General features: G+C 45.6%; 2 protein-coding genes across 6 annotated transcripts in view; one reads left to right on the forward strand and one right to left on the reverse strand.

Annotated features, from left to right (window-relative positions):
• The window catches only part of TMEM94 (transmembrane protein 94), a 50930-nt gene extending 46065 nt beyond the window's left edge, over positions 1-4865 (reverse strand). For all 4 annotated transcript variants that reach the window (XM_065693488.1, XM_065693487.1, XM_065693486.1 and 1 more), the window contains exon 1: positions 4735-4865. The gene's annotated coding sequence lies outside the window, so the exon portion shown is untranslated. The remainder of the gene's footprint in view (positions 1-4734) is intronic.
• A 147-nt stretch (positions 4866-5012) lies between these two features.
• GRB2 (growth factor receptor bound protein 2) overlaps positions 5013-22916 on the forward strand; it is a 60085-nt gene continuing 42181 nt past the window's right edge. Inside the window, exons 1-3 of one of the 2 annotated variants that reach the window (XM_065693490.1) lie at positions 5013-5208; positions 5328-5436; positions 18549-18763. In XM_065693490.1, coding sequence (XP_065549562.1) covers positions 18686-18763 — 78 coding nt within the window. In that variant the 5' untranslated portion in view covers positions 5013-5208; positions 5328-5436; positions 18549-18685. Of the gene's footprint in view, positions 5209-5327; positions 5437-13476; positions 13596-18548; positions 18764-22916 lie in introns of those variants that run through there. The other variant, XM_065693489.1, reaches the window with a different exon arrangement.

The raw sequence follows: 22916 nt of genomic DNA on the forward strand, positions 1-22916 counted from the left end.
CTGCATTCAGCATCAGAAATACTTCCGAATCATTCAGTAGAGTGAAACCCAATATAGGGTAACACCAAGTAACTCAGTCCAGTGCACCTTTCACTAACAGCAACTGAACTTTCTGGGAAGTCCTGTATGCTGAACTTGGCCAGTAGTTACCCCACAACTGTGTGGAGAGGTCTGCAATGCACTGAGAATATGTCTATTTTATATTTGTAAGAATAAATGAGGTCACTGCTCAGGTTGCCATGTGCATCTGATACCTTTTAAAATCTCCCATCACCCCAAAGTCACTTCTGTTTGCAAGTGCCCTGAGCGTACAGTAAGTCTTACAGCTTGATCTACGAGTATCAACAAGTGTTTGAAACATCCTTCTGAAGAGCAGAAGCTTTATGAGGGTCCATTCAAACATTTGTCTATGAAAACACCTTTCAAACAGCACTGTCTTATGTAGTAGAGTATTTATACAGGTAATAAACACTGTGCTTGCAGATGCTCCTTTGAAATCCAGGGATTTCAAAGCATGACAACTTCACCAAACCTCACAACATCAGTATAGTGATATTTAATAAGGAACTGTACAGCATGATACATGAGGTACAGCACTTCTAAACCAAATAGGAAACAGAAAGATCAGATAACTATACAACCTACAGACGCCTGGAAAGAAAAATGTGCTTCAGAAGCTGCAAGTCTTTAGGGAGGAAAATAAATCAACCTAATGATCCTGCTTTCCCTAAATGTTCCATCACTGGTGCTTTCATGTTATTTACTGAAAATACCCAACATAGATATAGTCTATGAAAAATGATGGGGAGTCTGAGCACTTCTTGCTGCCAAAAGTGGATTCCTCAGGAGCAGAAGCCTGAGCTGTCACCAAGAATAGAAACATGGGGGAACAGAGAATAACCAAAAAAGCAGCTGCCTTGGAGAGAATGGCTTAGATTAGAGCTGATGGGTTTGATAACAGCACAACCACGCAGTCTTCCTCCTCATGAGTAGCTGATAATTTGCAACGTGGGAACGTTTGCGGATCTATGGACTTCCAAAGATGTCGCAAGTGGAACTGTCAAAGACTTGCTTTGAGACTCACTGAGAGCACAAAGTAACTCCAGCAAGTGAGCTGGCAGCCACACTTCTGGTTCAGTAGCCACTTGTGAAAAACCTTGTCAAAAATAGGGCCAGCTGAACATCCTCTGCCTCACTAACCCTAGATTATAGATAGGGATGTGTGGATCTGCCTCAGAGAGAGGCTGTGAAGTCCATTTATTAGCATCTGTAAAGTAAGTGAAATCTTCTGAATTAGTGTTGTATATGTCATAAGTATTATCAACTCAGCAGTGGTCATGTATCTTGTTTGTCCATGGCTCTGAAGAATCTGTTGACTTCACACTTCCCTTGCTAAATGGCAGCAATTAGAGATCTACTTCACCTTGAATCAGGAATAGGATTAAACTTGAAACTTCAAGTTTGTCTTCCAACTGCCAAGTGTGCCTTTTAGAGGTGGAAGTACTTTGTGTTTAACCCTTACTCAATAGGAGTTTTCTCAATACTCTGCACTCCTGTCTTCAGCAGAGAACGTGCACATTAGACTTGTTTCAAAGGGCAGTGGTGGCTTAAAACAAAAGCTGAGCAACAAGGACGGAGGAGTAGGAAATAGTTAATGGCAGGTCTTTTCCTATGTAGTTGATGCTGTGATTTGGCACACTTGCAAGAGCCAGACTTGCAAGATTAACATTGCTAAAACAAGATGCCACACAACCAAAAGAAGGCATTTATTTTTCTTTAATTTTGTTCTGGTGAGTTGAGAATTAATTGATGGATATGGTCAAAAGAACGATCAAATCAGGTCAGTCTACCTCCTGCTTCCAAAGGGGCTGATACTGCTTAAGGGATAGTAAACCTGAAAGATCTTTGCTGTGCTCATTTTTCCTTACTTTGTTAAAAGAGAGTGTTTGAGAATTAAAGGATTGCTTTATCTTTTCTGCTTCAGGTACCCTAAGCCTGCCACAGAAAGAGACAGCATGAGTACAGTCTGGATCAAAGTGGGAAATGCAACAAAAGGCTCAATTGTGAAAGATGGAGGGGCCCCTCCAGCCTCTGCAGAGCGCTGAGACATCATCTGCTTTGTGGCACGATGCCTTGAATGGCAACTAAAACATTTCACAGCAAATGTAGGGAAGAATTCACTGCAAAAGTGGCAGCTGTCACTCATCATTGTGATATTGGTTATTATGGGAACCAGGATTGTATAACTGCCTCCATTAAAACCCATCCTGAAATGCTACAAACCCACAAAAAGGCAGCAGCCCAAAATAAGATTCAAAAAGCTTGTGGTGTATTTATAGAACCTTCCAGCAAATCAACGTTTGCTGATGTACACTGACTCACAGACGAAAGTGCAGCTCTTTCTCTTAATTCCAGGTTATAAATAAGGGTGTTGTATGCATAGTTTATAGTAAATCTAGGCAAAAAACCAACTCACACCAGTGTTTGCCATGTGAAGATATTTAACAATATCATGCAGATGGGAGGTGTTCACTGGGAGTTCCCCAAAGCAACACCTGGAGGGCATTAATCAGACCAAGCTCCATGCAAAGCAAAGCACAGCCCTTATGCAGAACACACTGATCAGTTCAAGAGATTTGTGTATTTTGCTATTCTCACAAGCAGCTCCATGAAAGTTTTATGATGAACATTTGTCTGATGAACTGTGTCTAGAATTAGAGCAGTGAGCTGACTCACTCTACTGTGAAAGGAAAACAGAGGAGCCCTTTACATCTCCTTAAGAACTACTCTTCACTAGCCACTCAAGAGTATTACAGATAATGCTCCAAAGTGCCACAATTAGCATACAGGTGGTCCCATATACACTATCACAGGTGTTACCCCAACCCAAATCTTTCTCCTTGCAGCCTTAGGTGCCAAACAGTATTGGCCAAGTCCCCTTAGGCCTCTCTTTTTAACCCACCCTACAGAAGGACTTGTCTTTTGGCCAATCCCTCATGGCCCAGCCCTGCTCCTGGCTGGTCCCACCCAAACAGAGGGGTGATATAAACCCTCCCCCAGGGCTGTGTTTCTGGTACTGTGGTTTTTGGAGTGCTTGTAGCTGTTTCTAGCAGGTACTTTGGGTAAGATTCCAACAGAAGAAGGGTGGCCTCAAAGATACATAGTCTCAAACAGAGTGTAGTAGGAAGACCAGAGGAAGGAGGTTTGTTTTCTTGGTTCCACTTGCAGTAGCAATATTGATTAGCTTTGTAATCTAGACTAAAAGGAGAATAATACCTTAATCCTCTCATGTAATAAAAAATGTTGGCAATGTGTTTATTTAAAAGGTCATGGTTAAGAGCAGTATTATATAAAGTGTTTTAATGTACTTAAGTAAAAGACAACAAAGAAATAAATGGTACTACTTTAAAGAAGATACCTTGCATAAAGCCATTGTAGTGTAGCTATTTATGTGTATGTCTGTATTGAACAGGCTTCTTAGAAAGCAAATTTAGTTTGTTTAGTAGGCTATTCAAATTTGGCTATATTTGAGCAAGCCCTGTAGTTTAGTGCAGTACAGCCCTTTTTAAGGAAGCTTGTTTCTGTATAAACATGCTCTTTTAAGGAACCTGAAGTGTTTCATAGAGATCATGTGCTCCTATACCATTGCACCTCCTTGTATATGAGCTGTCTGTTCAATTAGGAACTTATTCTGTAACTGCTAGGAGATAACAGGATTTTAGGCAAGCACAGAATAACTGCCTCCTTGTCTCAGAAAGTTAACGCTATATACTACTTGGTAGTGGCCGTGGGGAGATAGAAGGGTTCTATCTTGGTAGCTTTTAAAACTGGTCAGAGTAGCTTAAAGAAACTCTTTCTTAGCACAGGTTGTCCTGTGAAGGCTCAGTGAGTCTTGTGCTCACTATGCTTGAGCACTACTCACTCCTCTCTGGGACTTCCCTTCCTCTCTAGCTACTTTTTAGGCAGATAATATCATCTAAGACAAACTTCTTGTATTTATGTCAAGGGGTTTTTACCTGGGATTGCTAGGCCTTTTCTTATTAACCACGGCCAGTGTTATCCTGACAGAAAGCTCCTGAACAACGGACAAACAGCAGTAACATAATCCAAGAACTGCATGGATCACAGCCTTCAGAAATACCACACATGGATGAGTATGTGAGGCAGAATGCAGCGTGCCATGAACTTCTGCTGAGCAAGAGACTGCGACGAGGTAGGAGCAGGAGTGAAGCAACTGGCTGAGCCGCGGAGCGCAGGCTAACTCCTAAAGGCTTTTAAGTCGGAATCTGGGGCCAGCCCTAAAACCTTTACGCGGAACACAGAGCACCCGGCTCGGGTCAGCGCTGCCGGGGCTGAGGGGCCTGGCGGGGGATGCGCCGCGAAGCGGAGCGTGTCCCTCAGCCGCGGGGGAAGCCCCGCCGGTTCGCTGAGGCGCGGACACGTGTGGGGGCGGCTTTCCTCGGTCTCCTTCCTTTCCTCTGCCCCACAGGCCGCTCCGGAGGGATGAAGAGAGAGGGTGCGTGAGGGGAACGGCGCCACGCGGGAGCCCGGGCCCGAGGGGCGGCGGGCAGCTCGGAGGGATCGCCGCCGGCTCTGCCTCGGGCCTCCCCCGCCATGGTGGGCAGCCTCCAGCCGAGGCGGGGACCGCGCTGCGGGAGCGGCCGACCCTCCCGGCGCCGCTCCCCGACGGGACGGAGCCCGGCCGCGCCCCGCCGCCGCTCGGCCCGTACTCACCAGCCGCGCCGGGCACTCTCGGCGGGGAAGCCGCTCGCCCGCCGGGCCTCCCCCCGCGCCGCCGGGGCCGCCATCAGGGTCACTGGCAAACGGGACGTCACAGCGCCGGGGGACCCGCGATGGGCCTTCGGGGTGGCCTCAAGAAGCTGGTGCCTGGTTGGTGAGATCCCGCGCGGCCCCCGTATGCCGCGCGCTGATTGGCTTAGGCGGGGTGGCGCGCGAAGCCAAGCATCCGCCCTGGCGGCAGGTCGGGGCTAGCCCTCAGGGGGGCCCGGGCGGGCCGGGGAGCGGCGGCTCAGCCCCGGCGGCAGCGCTGAGGGGAGCGATGCCCTTGGCTCCCGGGTGCTGGCATGCCGTCGTAGGGACGGTGCTGAGAGCACTGAAGTGACTCGGGAGGGAGGGGAATGCGTGAGGGAATGAAGAGAGCCCAAAAGTGCCCCGAGGCGCCATCCCCCTTGTCAAAGGCAGGCCGAGGTGGGTCCCCCTGTCACGGGAGTGTGAGGGAGAAGGGGTGTCCCTTCGCCGGGGCTGTGCCTCTGCAAGGGGAGGGTGACACCTGCAGATCTCCCTTTGAAAGGCCACTTTTGCCGCAGGGTAACCAGCGGGCTGGCAGTGTCTAAGGAGCCCTGAGGTGAACGCACACGCTGGGTGCCGGATGCGCAGGAAGCCGCTGTGGAACGAGCACACAAACGCACCGAGCCGGTAATCTAACGAGAAATCTAAACCGCTGCAGAATCTGGAAAGGAAATCAGAGGTGTGAGGCGGAGATGGCCCGTTTCTGAGCCTCTGTGCAGAGATTTGGGGGTTGGCTTCTCAATTCACAGTGGCTAAATTGAAAAGATGCATGTTTCTTAGCTTTAATCGTTTTCCTCTTCCTGTAATTCATTGCAGAGCGTGTATTAGCCCAGGTTGTGATGCAGCAGTTCCCATGTGAGATCTTGCTTTACAAAACTGATGATCATTAGTGTATTAAGCTACAGGTGCAGTTGTTTGCGATGTTACGGCAATACATTGTACAAAGGCTCTGCAGTGTTTTCCCTGGAGATGCAGTTTTGGATGAGAAAGTATGTTCTGGGAGCGTACTTAATACTCCTTTGAGACACTCTACTTTCATGGTGTCTGGAGACATAGAGAGTGCAGGAGTGTGATTTCAGCTCTTTTAAATGCAATCTAAATTCTGGTGAGGAGAATGGAACCCACAAAACAACTGCTTTTCCTGAGCTCGTTATCCAGAACAATTCCCTAGAATCGGTTAACAAAGAAGCCCTGCAATTCTTAATACACTTGAGGGACACTCTAAGTGATTTTGGTTTAAAATGGCAGGTCTGGGGAATTTTATGGTATAATTTAGAGATGAAATTACACTATAAAGAAGGGGAAGAGGATAAATATGTTACCGGAGTTGTAATAAGATGGTGTGTTGTGCATAGTGCTGCATGAGCATCTTTAGTTCCCCTTTATATTGTTCCACCCCTAATAAAGTATACTTAATAAGTAGAAAGCTTTATTTAAAGGTCAGAGTAGAGATACATCTTCAATAGAGATCCGGAGTCTGGACTGTTTTCCCTCTGACACTGAGTCCCTGTGGGTTTTGAGCAAGCCACTAATAAAATCTGTTTTCTCTCACAAGTATGGTGTGGATAGAGTTTCTGTCAATGAGATGTGCAGTCATAGGAGCTGATATACTGGACCTTTAACCTATTTGTGCTTTTATTTTCTCCTTAATAAATCTGATCTACCAGTCTCCCTCAGGGTGACTTAGGGACCTAATGCTTGAAGAGCATGTTGAGATTAAGTGAAAAACACTATCAAAAGGCATTATTACCAGGATGGTTGGAAGAGCAGAAATACCCTGGAATTGAATAATATGGCTACAGCATCAGAAATAGGACAGGTATCCAGAGAGCACTTTTCTTTTGTATTCTAGTACTAAATGACAAAGGGAAAGCTCAAAAGGCAAATACTGTAAAGTACACAAGAGGCACTAAACTGGTCTGGTTTTTGGATCTGAGAACTTTGGTGTAGAGACCTGTTCTACAAGCAAGCAGTGCCTCTATTTTTTAATGTTAGAGTTGTGAATGAATGCTCTAAAGCTAAACAAGATAATGTTACCTCTGCATGTATGGGTGCTTTTTCCACATCCTTGTACTTCTTGGAATTGTTTCACTGTGTAAAGGCCCCCTATATCATTTTGGTAGGAAGGGAGTTTACAGAAATGAACCAGCTACTGCAAACCTCTCTGTATAGTCTGAAAAAGCTTAATTTCATGCTCCCCATGTCCTCAGCGCAGGGATATACTGTCTCCTCTTGGGACCATGACATATGGGCAGAGACATGGCTCAGTTTGCAGTAAGCTTCCGCCTCTGGCTTTCAATGCCTAACAGATCCAGGAGAACTATTTGGCCTCCCTGCATGTGCCTTTCAGTCAGTGCTCATCAGTGCGCTGCTGTGGGTAGAACAGACATGAAAATTTGAGTAGGACCACTTCAAAGCAGGTATTGTATGCAAAAAATCATCTTTCTTTTGCCTTTTTTTTTTTTTTTTTAGTTAAGGTCTCTGACAAGATGAAGTTGCATTTTTAATCAATATTTGAGTTAGCATTTCTGAACAAATAATGCATAAATTGGTGAAAAAATATTGTATTGTTTAGGCAAGGCAATTGTTATGTGTCTGATTCCCCCATCCCCAGGCACATTTCATGATAGATGCTAGGAACTGACCATGTTTCTAATATGTCTGTAGTGATAAGAGGAATTAAAAGGGGAAGATTGATACAGATGCTGAGGCTTAAAAGCAGTAGCTGAGCTGACCAACACCTCTACCAAAGCTGAAGGGAAGACAGTATTTCATTTTAGCTAAATGATATTCCTTACCAGCTCCTGTGTATTGTTTAATAAATGAGATGTACCATAATTCAATAACTAATTATAAAAGACACTACATTCCTCAAAAGAGAGAGATTCTGCCTTTTAGTAACAAACAGCATCTGCTTTGTTTTTCTTCAAACTGAAAGGTAATTGAACTGACAATTCCAAGCTGTCCTGAAAATGACAGATGACTGAACTGGGAGTAGGAAGAAAGCAGAAGCTCTTTTGTACTGAAAAAAGGGGAGATGGCACACTATAGTTGGATCTGTTTCCCTTTTACAGATGTCTTTGAGAGGTTAAGCAGCTCTGGGTGACCTCAGCCAACTCTTTATTGTTGAATTTCTTAATGTTAGCAATGGCTGTTACAGTCCCAGGTAGAGCAGTATTTCCTACGTAGTCACTTTTGTAACAATCTTTTTCTTTCTTCTCTTTTTGACTGTAGAAACACGTGGTACAGAAGAGAATCTGCTTTCATTACATTCTTCCCAGCTCCCTGGGAAGAGATAAGACTGGAGTGGTTTTGGTTTGGACTATTTGTTTTCTGCTTAGTTTTGAGGCTAAGCTAACTTTTTTTGTCTGCTGGTCTATAAAAGTCAAAACAGTCCCTGTTTGTCTCACATGGTGATTAAGCTGCTTCACAAGTGCTCTTGAGATCTGTAATGAGTAAAATGGTGAAGCTATTTCAGCTGTTCTGTCTGGGTCACAAGCACCAGCACATTTACTGCACTTGGACAGTTTCATAGGAACAGGCAGTTGCGGTAACATTGCAATATGTGTGTGAGAAAGGCAGAGCATTAGGAGTGGTTTGAAGCAGGGAGAGCTGATGGTTATAGCAAGTCTCAGAAATCAAGAACTAGGAATTTTATTCCTAATGCTGCTGAACATTATTGTATGGCTTTGGGCAAGTCCATTCTATCTGTGCTTCCCTGTCTACAGAATATATTCTGTATGTGTTTATATTTATTATATCCCTTTGATATTGCTTTTATCACTAAGAAAACTACAAACTAAAATGAAACCAGCTAGCAAAGCAGTTACCCCCAGTCCATTCACTATCCTGCTTTCCAAAGAACAGGCACAGAAAACACATCTGGACAGGCTTTTTCCATAGCTTTGCTGTCTGAGTCTCTTAATTTGTGCTGTCACGCAGTGTTCCAGATACAGGCATGTGGGTAAATCCTTTATCTAGACAGGAAACCTAGATCTGGAATTAAGGTTTTAAAGAACCTCTAGTAATACCAGTTAAGCCTATAAGGCTCCCTCAATAGGCCAAGCTTGTTTGGTGACTATTTTAATACTTAATTATGAATGAAGGCAGTTTGTTGCCTTTTCTGTCCGCAGGTAGTATCAATGGGTCTGTTGCATGTGGGCTAAGACTAGCACATAGATCCTAGGTTTTCTCAAGGTATTTAGCACCTTCCTAGAGCAGGTCAAAGTCATTGCTCTTTGGTTGCATCAGGCATGTTTGATGAAGCAACTTCTACTCCAAGACTCAATCTTGCAAATGGGATAGTTTTGGATTTTAGTGGCTCTGGCACGATTATTTCACTGAGGCCAACATGGGGTGATGTGAGAAGAAAAAGGCAAGAAAATAATGTTCATGCAACAAATGTCAACAGCACCATTCCCAGCATTGTCTCCTTGCTGTGCCTACATTCTTGGCATTCCACTATTTGCCGCACCCACTTTATTCCTGTGCATCTTGGAGGTATATAGCGAGTCAGTCCCCCTACAGCTGTCAGGACACTCTTATGGCATTACATTTTCAGCTTGCAGGAAAATTGATCAGGGCTATCTTGAGTTATCTACATCTATTCTACATTCCCTCAGCAGATTCTGTACATTGTTTTCTATGGGAGGAAGCTTTCTGTCTTGGTTTATACATCAGGCTGCTAATATACAACTTGGGTAGCACATACATAGTGTTATGCTGTGCAAGCTGCAGCAATATAATGCGGAATCACAATGTGAAATTTTGAGCATCTTCAGCTGGGTTGAGTGAGTCAGGGGTTTGTTTTGAGGAGCTAAAAGAAAAAGATCACTGTAGTTCTTTGAAATCAGGAAATGCCCCTGAGGAAGAAAGGTGTATTAGTAATGTGTTTTGTTACAGTTATTGTGCCAGATGCCATTAAAAAATCATTGCAACAGACAATTCCATAAATTGGCAATTGTGAATTGTAATTCATGATGACCACAGATCCTCAAGTCTGAAGAGAATGGGCTTAAGAACAAAGGCTACAGAAAGGATGAAGTGAGTTGCCTTGGAGAGCTCTAGCCAGGGAGGTTTCCTTTGCCTGGGGTTGAGCAGAGATAGAGGCTGAGGCACATGGAATGCAGGTTAAGCCACATTGTTGTAAAGAAATTGCTTAAGTGTTACAAGTTTGTCAAGGAGCTGATGGGCCTGTGAAACACCAGTGCTGGTGAAGCAAGGACTTCCTCAAGGCCAGAGGTTCCTTCTGTTAGATCTGGGATGTGATGTCAGCTTCCAGCCACCACTAAGCAGTTCCTACTCATTCTCAACAATTACACCCACCCTGTTTTATCTTTGATACTGACAGTATCTGAAATACTCAGATGTTGGGTTTTTCCTCGTGATTGATGAGATGCCTGAGAGAATTTGATCTCATATAATTTTGCATCAAGCTAACATTACAAATTAAGGAACTGCAAGTTAAGGATCACTTTTGTTCTCCATTCAAGCTTGTGTTTTTCTTGTTGCAGTCTCTGCTGTACTAGAGAGAGATGGGGTTTTTTTTCTGGTCTCTTTGCGTCTTGCGCTATCACGAGACAGATCCTGCTGTAGTTGAATTTGCTCACAGTGCACAAAGAACAGAGAGACCACAAGGTTCCTTCTTTTACTACTCTGTCAGTTCACAAGCTTTTAACTTGTGTTTGCCAATAGAGAGAACAGATATGAATCAAAGCTCGAGCAAATATTTTCTGACTATGAACCCTCTCTAAATTCAATAGCTCTCCCAATAGTTTCTAGTTGCTCTTTTGTTTGAGGCAGAGGCCCCTGGGCTCCAATTTAAGCTCATGCTTAGTTTTCAAAACCACCTTTGAAGTTGCATGTGTTGATGCTCTCAGCAAGCGGGAGTGAGAGGTCATTTCTTTCTTCCTTTGAATGAAAAGAAACAGTCTAGAATATCTTCCTGGTTATCATTTAGTTTCTTGCATCAGCCCTACAAAGAAGCACATTTACTGTGTACAGTAGCATTGAGATGGTGACTAAAACTAGGAATATATTAATAAGATCTCAATACATGCCAGAGTTGCTGTTACGCAGAGAAGTGTGTTACAATAACACATACTGAGTTCATGCATTTGCTGTGACAATGCTAGAAAGTTAATCTTTAGATGACATAAAGTGGGAGCTCTGAGTCCTAATAATGGAGAAGTTTTCACAGTAATTAAATGGCACTGCAAGGACACAGACATTCGTGGAGCAGAGTTTAGAGACTATGACAAGATAAGAGATGTGCTATCACTAGGGTTTGTCTTCATAACATTTGCACTAATGTAACTGCTGTTACTAATGTTAAACTTCTGTTTATATTATCTGTAATTGTTGTCTTTAGGCAGTACCATGGCATTAATGGGAATATTCCAAGCAGAAATTGCAAATCTTGAGTGGCTGTTTATACAAAACCAGTTTTTGATTAATATTCTGATTTATTGATAGCAAACCCTGAACATTTATGTTTCCAGACTGCTCTGAGAAGTTTAGAAAGGCATCCATAAGACATGCCAGACACCAAGATTTGTCTTACTCTTAGTACTTAAAATACTCTAAGCTAATCTTAATCTACTTTATCACCACAAACTCTCGTAGAAAATCCAGGCTATTCCTAGACTACTAAAACCATCTGAAACTGATCCTCTAGCAAAACAATGTCTCTGTTGCCTTTTCCACCCTAGCTTACAGCTATGCAGGATTTCAGCCTTTGCTGCAGTGAAGCTGCCCGCTATTTGCACAGCGAGTTGTGTATTTTTCTAAAGCATGAATGCGTTTGCAAGCTGGGGAGACATTCTACATTAATTGCTTTGCAAGCAAGTACATCTCAGCAGCACCTTTATTGGGAATTTCTTGCTCTGACCACTTTGATCTCTGCTATTTGTAAAATGTGTTGCTTGTTTGATTTTCTAGGACTGCCCTTTTAAAGTCAGGCAGCTGCAGGTTCCTAAAGTAGCCATCATTCAGCTGGCAGCTGCTGGCTGTGTCTGGCTTTTCAAGTCCAGCTAAAAGTAGCTGCTCTAGGTTTTCTGAGATATTCTTTAACTTACAGAAGGCTTACTAAGAACTTCTAAATGCTCATTTTGAGGTCATACATGAAACCAGAGAGTCTGTAAGCTGATTACTGGGGGCTTGGAGGGGTCTTGGAATCTAGCTCTGATTTCATCAATCTTTGTGTCACTCTGGATACATCACTTCTGCATCCTCAGAAAGAACATCTGAAACATCTGTAATATCCTCAACTCCTATAGCTCCAGTTCCCCACCCTTTCCAATTTTTGAGTGAAGTATTGGGAGAATTCACACTCTCCCCCAGCACCCAAATGTGGCAATAAGTTAAAGCCCCTTAAATACAATGCTGTTAAGACAAGAAAAGGACCTTGCTAAGGGTTTTAACCAGAAATTTCATCCTAAAATAACCTCTCAGGAATCTTTATCAAGCATTTAGAATGGGAATGGTAGCAGGCAGTGTTTGCAGACCATGGTTTTAAGCTGAATTGTACAAAGCAGTATATATACTCTGATGTTACTCTCATCTTGATATGGTTGGAACCATGACACCCACCTGCAGAGTACAGCTAGGGGGATCAGCCTGTGTGGTGGCATGTGTAATAGAAGTGGGTTTAATTGGAGGCTGGAAATATGCATCTCAGTCTGCTTAAAAGAAAACATTGATTATCTCTAAATTAGAAGTAGTCTTGGTGCAGAATAATCCTAAATTTACAGGAACCTGGATGTGAATCCTGTGGCTTGTGTCTCAATTCTGTGTATTTGCTGTGCTCTGTTCCAGTCCCCACATCTTTTTGTGGGGGGCAGAGTGGGGAGCAACTGGAGGAGAAAAACCCAGAAGTAACCCCTGTAGCTGGCTCATCCTTTCATTACAGTTGTAAAACCCCCAGGTCAGAACTGAGCGTTCTTCTTTAGAGCCAGGGGAAAGCTGCTTATATTCCATAGCTTTATCAAGGAATCAAGGCCCGGTGCTTACCTGAACACCACCTTTACTGTGTGTTGTCATTAGCCTCTTTTCAAGCTCAAAGAATGTCAGGAGGTCAGGCAATTGCAGGTGCAATCTTAATTTTGCCCTTGTGCGTATTTTAATTGCAATGTGTGTTCACTGTTGTGTGTTTTTCCTACAGCCTGGCTGCCTTAATCAGTCTTCAGGAGGATGCTAGTTGTCAAGTTATGTCTCTGCCGGGTGTATTCTTTGCTCTCCGAGTTTGATGAGCTCTGTACCCTCGGTGCCCCCCGCAAACACAGTGTGAACAACGTGGGGATTGTCAATGAATTCCTCCTTGCTAGGCTGCCTTGCTTTACAGATGAACTAGGCATAAACCCTGCGTGGTTTCACCTGCGGAGCCTTGTACTCATGGCCCCTTCCCCTGGGGATGATGGATACAGACTCCATGCTACTCGGGAGGGCTCAGGTACCTCGGCTGCTGCCTCCCACCTCTCCCCGAGCCCTTTTACACACCCCCTTCTCCTTCCTCACGGCTGCAACTGCGCATGCGCGGAGAGGGCTGTGAGCGCGCAGGCGCGCCTCCCGCCTTGGGCGGTGCAGTCGCGCAAAGCGCTGACACGGCCGCTCTCGCGAGAGTTGCTGCGGGAACGGCCGCGGCGGAGCAGGCGGCGGGCGGGGGGGGGCCCGCGGGACGGGGCCGTAGCGGCAGCCGAGGCGGCGCTGGAGGGGCGGCCGGGCCGCGTGGGGCCGGGCAGGAGGCGAGCACCCTCGGGCGGGGCGGCGGCCCCCAGCGCTGCGCGGTGGTGAGTCCGGAGCGGGGGCTCTGTGTGTGTGTGTGTGTATGGAGGGCGGGCGGCGGGCCGCCGACCCCCTGCCCCGGTGCTCTGCGGGGAAGGGCCCTTCCCGGTGGCGGCCCGGCTCCTCTGCCCTCCGCGGGCCTTGCTGGAGCGGGTTAGGGGGGACACGCCGAGCCCCGGTGCCGCGGCCTGGGCCCCTGGGGTGTTCCGAGTCTCCCCGCTGTGCTCCGCGGGAGCCGCCTCAGCGTTGTCCCTGTTCCCCGCGGCTGTGGGCCCGCGCCCCGGCGGGCCCCGACCTTCCTGAGGCGCTTGTCGGGGTGCGGGTGCTGCGGGGCAGGGCTGCCCCGGGCGGGTGGGGGTTGGAGCAAGGGCCTGGGCTGGAGAGGCGTTATCTGCTGGGCGAGATTCGCCGGCTCTCGCACGGCTCTGTTCCGGGGATCCCGCGGACGGGTGTTGGTGTCGGGGCGCTTTCCCTGTCGCCGAGCGTCCATGGGAGCTGTTCTTGGGGCTTATTTTTAATATTCCCCGGAATTGTTCCGTAACTTCAGGCCGCTTCCAAAGGTTAAAAGGTTGTGAATACCCTGTAGGCAGGTTAACATCCATCCCTTTCTTTCTCCAAAGACCTTCTGGGTCATGCTTGAGACGTGAGCTTTATGCTAAAGGACATTTTTCTCTTTGCTACCTCTTTCTCTTCTGAACTTCCTGCTTGAGATGCAGCGTTGGTTTTGGGGGGTGGGGGATAAGGTTTAACGTGCCAATATAGTTTCAAATCATCTGTAGAAGACAGAGATGCAGTCTTGTTAACTCCCACAGCATCTGACTCAGACATCTCTTTATAACCTAAAGAGCAAAATACTCTGTAGCACAGTTAATAACTGGGAGAGCAGTTCATAGATAAATATAGTGTTTAGGGAAGTTAACTCCTTGTTTCAGAAAATATTAAATGCCTGTGGTTGAGGGCCAGAATGTGCAGGGTCACGGATTGTTACTGTTCTTCAAACACTGTGGTGTTTGTAATCCGTTTCTCTGCAAACTTTGAGGATTGGGAACTTGTGCCAAAAAAGAGACCTTTCAATTATCATTTCTTATGCTGATTATGTCATGTAGCGCTTTAAGTATTTCATAATACCAGAAAGCTTGGAACAGTCGAAGCTGCTTTTACAGTTCAAAACAACAATAATAAAAAAGGCAATAAATAAATTTTGGCAGAGATAAAGTTTTCTGTTACCTGATAAAATTATTTGATCTGATAAATATTATCTGTGCTTTGTACTCTAGCATAGCTTTGTGCTATCTTGAGTTGTCCTCTGACAGGACGTGCTTAAGGAAGTTGAACTGTATTAACCCGGTAGATCAGGAGTGTTATTTATGATCCTGAATGTCTGGAGTTTATATGTTGATAATTTCTATTTTACCTCGTTCATTTCTTGTGTTTTACTTCCTTATTTGGCTAATGCGAATTAGTGCTCTGCCCTTACCAGTTTTTTCTTTCTATTCTTTTGTGTAGAGCCTGTCACTTAACACTTCTGCGTGTCTTCCAGATGATGTATCCACACATTTTTCTTTCCACCACCCTCTGTAATGTTTTGTCCTACAGCAGCTGATGAAGCCTGGGTCTGATTCTTTGCAAAATCTTCCACTGAAGGGATCTTCTTTCTTCCCTTGCTTTGGCTTTTCTAAGCCGTCTGTTCTTCTGTTCCTGCCCATATCACTTTCCAGTGAAACAGTGGAAAGAGAACAATGAGAAAGCTCTCAGTTGCTAGAAAAAATGCTGTTTGTAAGACAGACAAAAAGCCTCCCTCTGCCTGAGTGGCTTTTGAAATATCTGTTGAAAAGAACATGAGAATTGTTTCCTGTTGGCTACCACAGGCAGGTTTGTATTTGTAATTACTTATAGCCCACCCTGAGCTGCAGCGCTCTCTGGTAATCAGAATTTACTGATAGCTGCATCTGCTGCCTTTGCCTCTGTCCCCCTTCCCAGATATTTTAAGAGCAAAGGAAGTATCTTGCCCCAAATCACAGTAAGGCAAGAGGTGAAAAACAGAGCAATCTCAGTCATTTCTCCAGTGAGATCAACTGATAATTCTTGTGGTGTGTGTTCATTGTGTTCATATTTTGCCTGTTAGTCCTTCATACCGGTCTGATTCTGTTTGAAGTCCATGGGGCTGGGGTACACTGTAGTATTTGCAGTGTGTTGTTCGTTTGCTGTCTGCCCACAGCAGATACCTCCAGCTGTGCGCTCAGTGGGCAGAGACGAACACAAGCTGCTTCCTCGTAAGCTGATTTTTGTCCTTGTTGTGCAGTTGATTTGTATTTTAATAACTGTGTCTGACTGTCTATAATAACTTACATGAGTAGCGAAAAGCAAATGCTTTCTGAGTGGCTTCAAGGGAATTGATGTTCGACCTTTACCTTTTCTGACATGTGCTGTGTAGGTATCTTGGCTTAATATTTTCAAAGCTTTTCCCTAATTTGCATGGAACTTCCCTGTCCAAACTGCAGCTACACTTTTGCCTAAAGTGATGGTTAAAGTTCGGTTCTACACTGCAGCTGCTGTTAGCTCTGGTACCTGGAAGCATCCCTCCTTTACATGCTGACGGTGTATATGATGGTGGTAGTAAACTGAATGCTTGAAGAAAATTGTGTGATGAATCTCTTTCATCTTGAATTGTGCTGGAAAACTTCCCAACATTGTGCTATTGCTAAGCTCAGGGAAATGCCAGTGTAGTTCTTGGAAATGCTCTGTCAATTTCTCTAAGAAAGCTGAGCAGTAGCTCCTTCTGTTAAAAAAATAGCGTTTAGATGCTAATGCAGTGGCAATATTTGTGTATCCTAAAGAAATGAACATTTCCCAACTGGCAATAGTTTCTTTCTTTAACTGTGTCTCGAGCCTATCATGTATTCTTTGTTGTGCAACTTGCTGTTACATTCTTAGGTTTGGAACTTGGGGTTTTCAAGCAGTGTTCCCTTAGCTGATGGTTTTTGCATACCCATGTAGTGATATCCATCTTCAAATGTAGCATTGTGCTGCTTTAACCACCACAGCACTGCTGACAGTTAATACTTACCCTTTGAGAGAATTAGAATCTGCTGAGGTTTACCACAGAAGGTGCGGGAGGTGTAGAACAAATGTTTGCATTTTCCATTGTTTCACACACAGTTACTCGTTTTGCTCCTTAATATTGCTCTAATAGCAGGAAATCATAAATACCATCAGTTAGAAAGACCAGAGGCCAGGTTACAGAGATGTGGAGGTGAACACAGAGTTGGCGAAGAGAAAATGTTCCTGGTGAAAGAAAGCTATTGCTGCTGTTCGTATGAGTGTGCTGTGGGTGTGGAAGACTGACATCAGGACGATGCTTTTTCATCAGCACTGAAACTAAAATGAAGTATTTTCGAATCAACAGAATGTCGCAAAGGTGATGCACCTTTTGGGTTTAGTTACGCATGTTGGTCGAACTTGGATCCAGTAGATTTGCTCCCTATGGTTGCAGTAGCAGATTGTTCAGTTGGGATCTCTGTGGCTGTTGACAGCCCTGTCAGTCTCACTGACAGTTCAGCAGCGCTGTGTAGGAGTACCAGAGAGTACCAGAGAAAACCCCAAGCCCTGCCCACATGGGGACTTCACCGAGCTGGTCTTTTTTTGATCAAAGTAAATCCTGTACATACCTCTTCTCACCCTGCCAGCTTCCTGTGATGGAAATCTCCCTTCTGGGGTTTGCCTCCAGCTTCATTATTTGCTATGGGCAGCCAAAGGTTGGGCAAACATGGGGTTCGTGGAACAGGAGCGTGTTTATTGCTTCTCTGCAGTTGTGTAAGGCAGGTTTCTCTCTGAGATGAGAGAATTCTCTTGCCATCTGCTGCCTTTGCTTGTGGCAGGGCTCCTTCTGGGCCGTAACCAGTGACTGAATTAGCAGGTGCGTGGGTTCGCTGCTGGTTGTCACAGCTCTTCTGTCTTGAGTTGTCACTGACAGACACCAGCTCTCTGCTGGGCCTTCACAATAGCTTTGAACTTACAGACTTGATTTTCTCCTGATCCCGTATCTTCTCTGCTCTCCAGCATAGCTGGAGTTATATTATATCCTTCCAATTCAAGCCCAAGATCAAGACTTAAGCCTTTCCAGTGGTTTCACTGTTCCTTGCTGGGTTTGATGTCATTCCTTCTCTGTGCTCCTAAGAGATAAACAAACATCTTGATTTTCATGCTGTGCATTTGAAGTGCTTTTAAAATGTCCTGTTGCCCAAGACGCTGGAATTTTGGGATGGCTTCATGTTAGAGTGAGCCCAGACTTTTGTCTCTGTAATAGTATTTGAGGACGCTTTGGTGGGCATTTGAGTTCCAGGAAGGTATTTTTAGAGAGGACCCGCAGAAGCCCTCTCTGCTTTGTGTCACTGTATTTAAATGAATGGAAAAAACCCGAATTATTGCTGTCGGCCGCATCCTCAGACCCGTCCTTCCCGGCGCAGGGTGCGGGCTGCTCCTCTCTGCAGCCGGCGGGGGCTGCCGGGGCCCGGTTCGGTGGCCGGGGTGTGCTGGGGTGATTACAACCGCGAGGAGCGGGTGTCTGCCCGGGAGGGGCGGTCCCGCTGCCCTGCGCTCCCGGGGCTCGGCAGCCGGGCGGAGCGGCGCCGGCGGCGGGCCCTGCCAGCCCGGCTGCCCCGCGGGCACCACCGGGACGCTGCTGCCGCTGCTGCCGCCGCCCGGGGGCGAGGACCCGCGGCTCCTCCCGGAGGGCCGGGGCCGGCCGCGGAGCAGCCTCCCGCCCCCGGGGCAGTCGGGGCGGCCATTGGCCGCGGGACGTGTCACTCGGGCGAGCCGGGCCTGGGCGAGCGGCGGCGGGAGGAAGCGGCAGCCGCGCCGCGCCGGGCGGAGGGAGCGGCGCTGGGCGCGGCCCCGGCCATCGATCCGTGCCACTTCCCCTAATGGCCCGTCTCTTCCTCCTCCTCCCCCTCCCCTAGGGCGGATCGTCCCCCGGCCTCCCTGTATGTGAGAGACGGGGCCGGCGCCTCGGACGGAGCCGGGCCGCGGGAGGAGCGGAGGCTTCGGGGAGCGCTTCCTGCCCACCGCCCGCACCGCCGTGCGCGGCAGCCCCAGCATGGAAGCCATCGCCAAGTACGATTTCAAAGCCACCGCGGATGACGAGCTGAGCTTCAAACGGGGGGACATCCTTAAGGTAAGCGGAGGGCGAGGGCTCGGGAGTTCACTCCTTCACCCCTGGGCTTTTCAGCTTCTCTTCCTGTCCATCAGACCTGACCCTCCTTAGAGTCCCCAGGGAACGCTGCCTCCTCTCAATAGGATACCTCAAGATTTCCTCAATCCCAGCCTTATCTCTAAGAGCAGGAGCAGCAGTTTGGTGTCTGCGTGCATCGTGCATCCCAAAGTGTCTCATTTCTCTCTGTTCTAAGATTGGACTATCTGAAAACTTAGCCGTAAACATGGTAGCAAATAAGCAGAAGTACAAATGCTCTCTATGCTGAATTCCCTTCGAAGAGAGGAAACCCCTTAAAGTGATCAAGATCAATTTAATATTCCTTTCCTTTGCTTCTGACAGAGATTCCAGTAGCAAAGAACAGTGATTGGATTATTTCTCAGTAGATAATCTTTAGCATCAGGCTGTCAAATATTGGCACTGAGTTTTATCTTCAGCCCTGATGAGCTCCAGTGATAAGCTTGTGGCTGAATATTTAATGCATCTGTGCAGATGTAAGTGGATGCTGGAGTGCATTAGAGGAATTCTGGTCTATAGTTTTTTTCAATATATCAAAGGCTTTTTATTCTTCATCTTGGCTGTATTAAGGAATTTGATAAATATGTGAATTTCTAAAGCTTTATTTAAAAAAACTGGATGCAGAACAAGCCCAAAATTTTCTGTTTTGGATAAAACCCCCTAGTGCTTTGACCTCAGTGAAGCAGCGCTCTGAGCTTTGTTGCTCCAAAGTCCTTAGAGCCATATTACAGAATGCTTTAATGGAGCTTCATTCAGAGTCAGTATTTCCCCCTAAGATGGGCTTTACCCTTCTGGTGTGATGTATTTTAAGCTGCTTCTTTCTCAAATGCTTTGAGCAGAAACAGTGTTGAGAGGTGCCTATCTGCAGATGTAATGCTGTAGCTCTGTGTGTGCTGACAAATCAAGTCTTCAGACCTCAATGGGATTACTCATATGCGCAAGATTTTTGCCAGGGAAGGGCTTGATTTTAACTGTTCCTTGAATATAAGTTGGAAGAAAAACAACCTTTATGGATAAACTTTTGTCTTTTATAACTGATATTTCAGTAACGTGATTGTGGCTTTGTTAAAAGAGCAGTAAAATGTGTGGCCATCAACAGATACAAGTTGCAAAAATGTATCCCACTGTTGAAATAACTGCATCTGTGTGTATCTTACTCCTGCCTGTCTCATACTTGGCCTAAAAAGACCTGTACACCTCAATTTCTGTTGTAAATGACCAGAATATATCCTTTTGCTGCTTTTAAACATTTAAGACTGTCAGAGTTTTAGAAGCCTCTGTGATAATCTTGCATTTATTTTTCTTGACCTGAGCTGTATTTGTCTGTTTTGGGTTACTGCTACCCTCAGCTTTCATAGTGTATTTGAGGTCAGTTTGTAGAACATTCTGAACAGGAAGGAAAAACTGAAGGATAATGAAATATGGTTTATTTTAAAGTGGGTTCTTAATTATTTTGATCTAGTTTGGTTAGAAGTTTACTGAAGTAGATGAAAAAAATAATCTGGTAAAATTTGCATTCATTTACAAGCCTTTTCTTCTCTGAGAATTAAAGGAAAATAACTAATTTTTTAGACTTTGGAAAGTTTAGTCTCTGCTAAAACTCTTACAACTACACACAGTGGCTGATGAGATGTCCCTGCCCATGGCAGGGGGGTTGGAACAAGATGATCTTAAGGTCCTTTCCAACCCTCACTATTCTATGATTCTGTGATTCCATGTTCCTGAGTCCTAGCACTTGATGTCATCCCACAAGTACACATTGTTCCCAGTGATAGAAACATGGTGTATATATGGTGTTACACTACATTAGTAATTACATTTTTCTGAAAAGAGGGAGTTTCCTACCCTACACAAACCCTAGGCTAAACACTTCCTCTTAGTGCTGATGAGCAGTTCTTCACGCTGTATTTCAGCTCACATTCTAAAAATGGTTACAAACTTGACAGGTTTCCTCCATAGAGGAGTGAACTGATATACAGAAATGGTGAACTGCTCAAGATTATCACTAAGGTCAGTGGAAACTCTGAGGGTTTGAGGCATCCTTCAGCACGCAGCTGAGGCCTGTGCAGCATGGCGAGGGTCACTGTCTGAAGCTGGCAAAGTTCAGACAAATAAGCCAAACCCAATTAGAATCGCTACAGTTCACTTTGTTCAGGCTGACAACCCTCTGTGGGGCCTTGTCATTCTGAAAGTCTGGCTCACTTCAAGTGTGTTTCAAGTTGTGGAAATGAATTTCCCTCTGATGTGTCAGATCTGTCTTGTTCATACTTCGCTCACGACTGAGAAATCTCAGGGTATCCCATTCATGTGCCTCCTGTGAGCTGTCGTATGAAGCAGGTCAGTCCTGCTGCCCTCAAATGAATTGGGAAGAGAAATAAATTTGTAACCTGTTGAATGCACCTGCAATTCACTCTTGAGATACCTTTCGCTGTGGTGCACACATAACTCAGCATGTAGTGAGGACTTCTTTGAATCTAGACACCTGTCTTAATGCACCTCCAGAAAGGCAAATTAGTTTGGTGGCATCTGTGAGAGAATCATAGAATCAGCCAGGTTGGGAAAGACCTTTAAGATCATAGGAGATTTCCCCAGCACTGCCAAGGCCACCACTAACCCATGGCACTGAGGGCCTTGTCTACACAGTTTGTGAACACTTGCAGGGACAGTGACTGCAGCCCTGCGCTGGGCAGCCTGTTCCAATGCCTGAGCAGCCTTTGGGAAAGGAACTGTTCCTTAGCTCCATCTAAACCTGCCCTGGTGCAGCTTGAGGCTGTTTCCTCTTGTCCCATCCCTTGTTCCTTGGGAGCAGAGCCCAGCCCCTCCTGGCTCCATCCTCCTGTCAGGCAGTTGTAGAGAGCAGTAAGGTCCCCCCGAGCCTTTTCTTCTCCAGACTAACCACCCCCAGTTCTTCATAAGAGCATGATGGCAAAGGACTGTTCCATAGCAAGATGTTAATGCCTTGGCCACGCAAAGGAAAGAACGCAATCTCTAACGCTTTAATTCCCACTCCTTGGGAAGTTCATGTTTCTCTCTGTGGGGAGAGCAGGCAGAGATGCACACTGACTCTCTCTGATCTCAGCAGATAACTTGCTTATGATGTCATGGTGCCATTACTGCTGCATACCCACATACTCGGGGCTTGATTGAACAGCATTTGAACTGTAGCCATTAAGCTGGTTGTTAGTAATCTTGTGGCTGGTTTCCAAAAGTGAGTGAAGATAGTTGACCTTTGGCTTGCAATTGTAAAACAGCTGAGGGAAGAGGAAAAGTGCTTGGCCTTTGCTTGTGTGGGCACTGCATGGCAAAAGCTGCCTCTGTGCTTTTGAAACTATGGCAGTGCGCTGGATCCCCTTACCCTGTTGTCTAGTGGTTCTGTAGCAGTGTGTGGTATTGCCATTCAGGAGGCGCAGACTGACCTTTTAATGTTTTAAATACACTAAATACTACTTTTCCAGAGCAAGGAAAGGTTTCTGCTTCCTTCTGTATCTTCTGATTACAGCACAGTGCTACAGCTCTTAGATCACCGTTGTTCTCATGTGATGGTGGTTGCTTCCCAAATCTTGTTGATGACTGGCATCCTATTAGAGGAGTGAAGATGCCCTGTGCTAGTATTTAAATAAGTAAAACTAAAATGAAACTGAGGGATTCCTACGTGATTTACTTGGAATAGTCGATGGTTGCTATGATGCTTTTTCAGTCTTTCCCCCTTTCAATTGCTCTATTTATTGAAGTTGGGAGTAGCTAACTTCAGTCTCTGTCTATGTTTGTTACTTAGGTTTTATGTCCCCCAAAACTATTTGTAGCAGCTTCTGGTCTTGCTGGCCTTTGTGCTAACTGGCAAGTATCCAGACCTAAAGTGTGCTAATACTTGCTGGTGGTTTGGCAGGAGATGGGGGGGAGGAGAGAAGAAAAATCTTCATTCTTTGTCTCATCTCATCATCATTTCTTTTCTCTATTCCTCCTACATCTAATCCAAAGAGTACAGTTAATACTGTGGTGCTTTGATAACCATTTCTGCATGGTTAATGCAGAAGCACCGAACATACTCATGCATATCCTGAATGTTGTGGGGTTTTTAAAGAACTACAGACCACTGCTC

The sequence above is a fragment of the Lathamus discolor genome, chromosome 13, assembly GCF_037157495.1.
Source record: "Lathamus discolor isolate bLatDis1 chromosome 13, bLatDis1.hap1, whole genome shotgun sequence".
Lineage (NCBI taxonomy): Eukaryota > Metazoa > Chordata > Aves > Psittaciformes > Psittacidae > Lathamus > Lathamus discolor.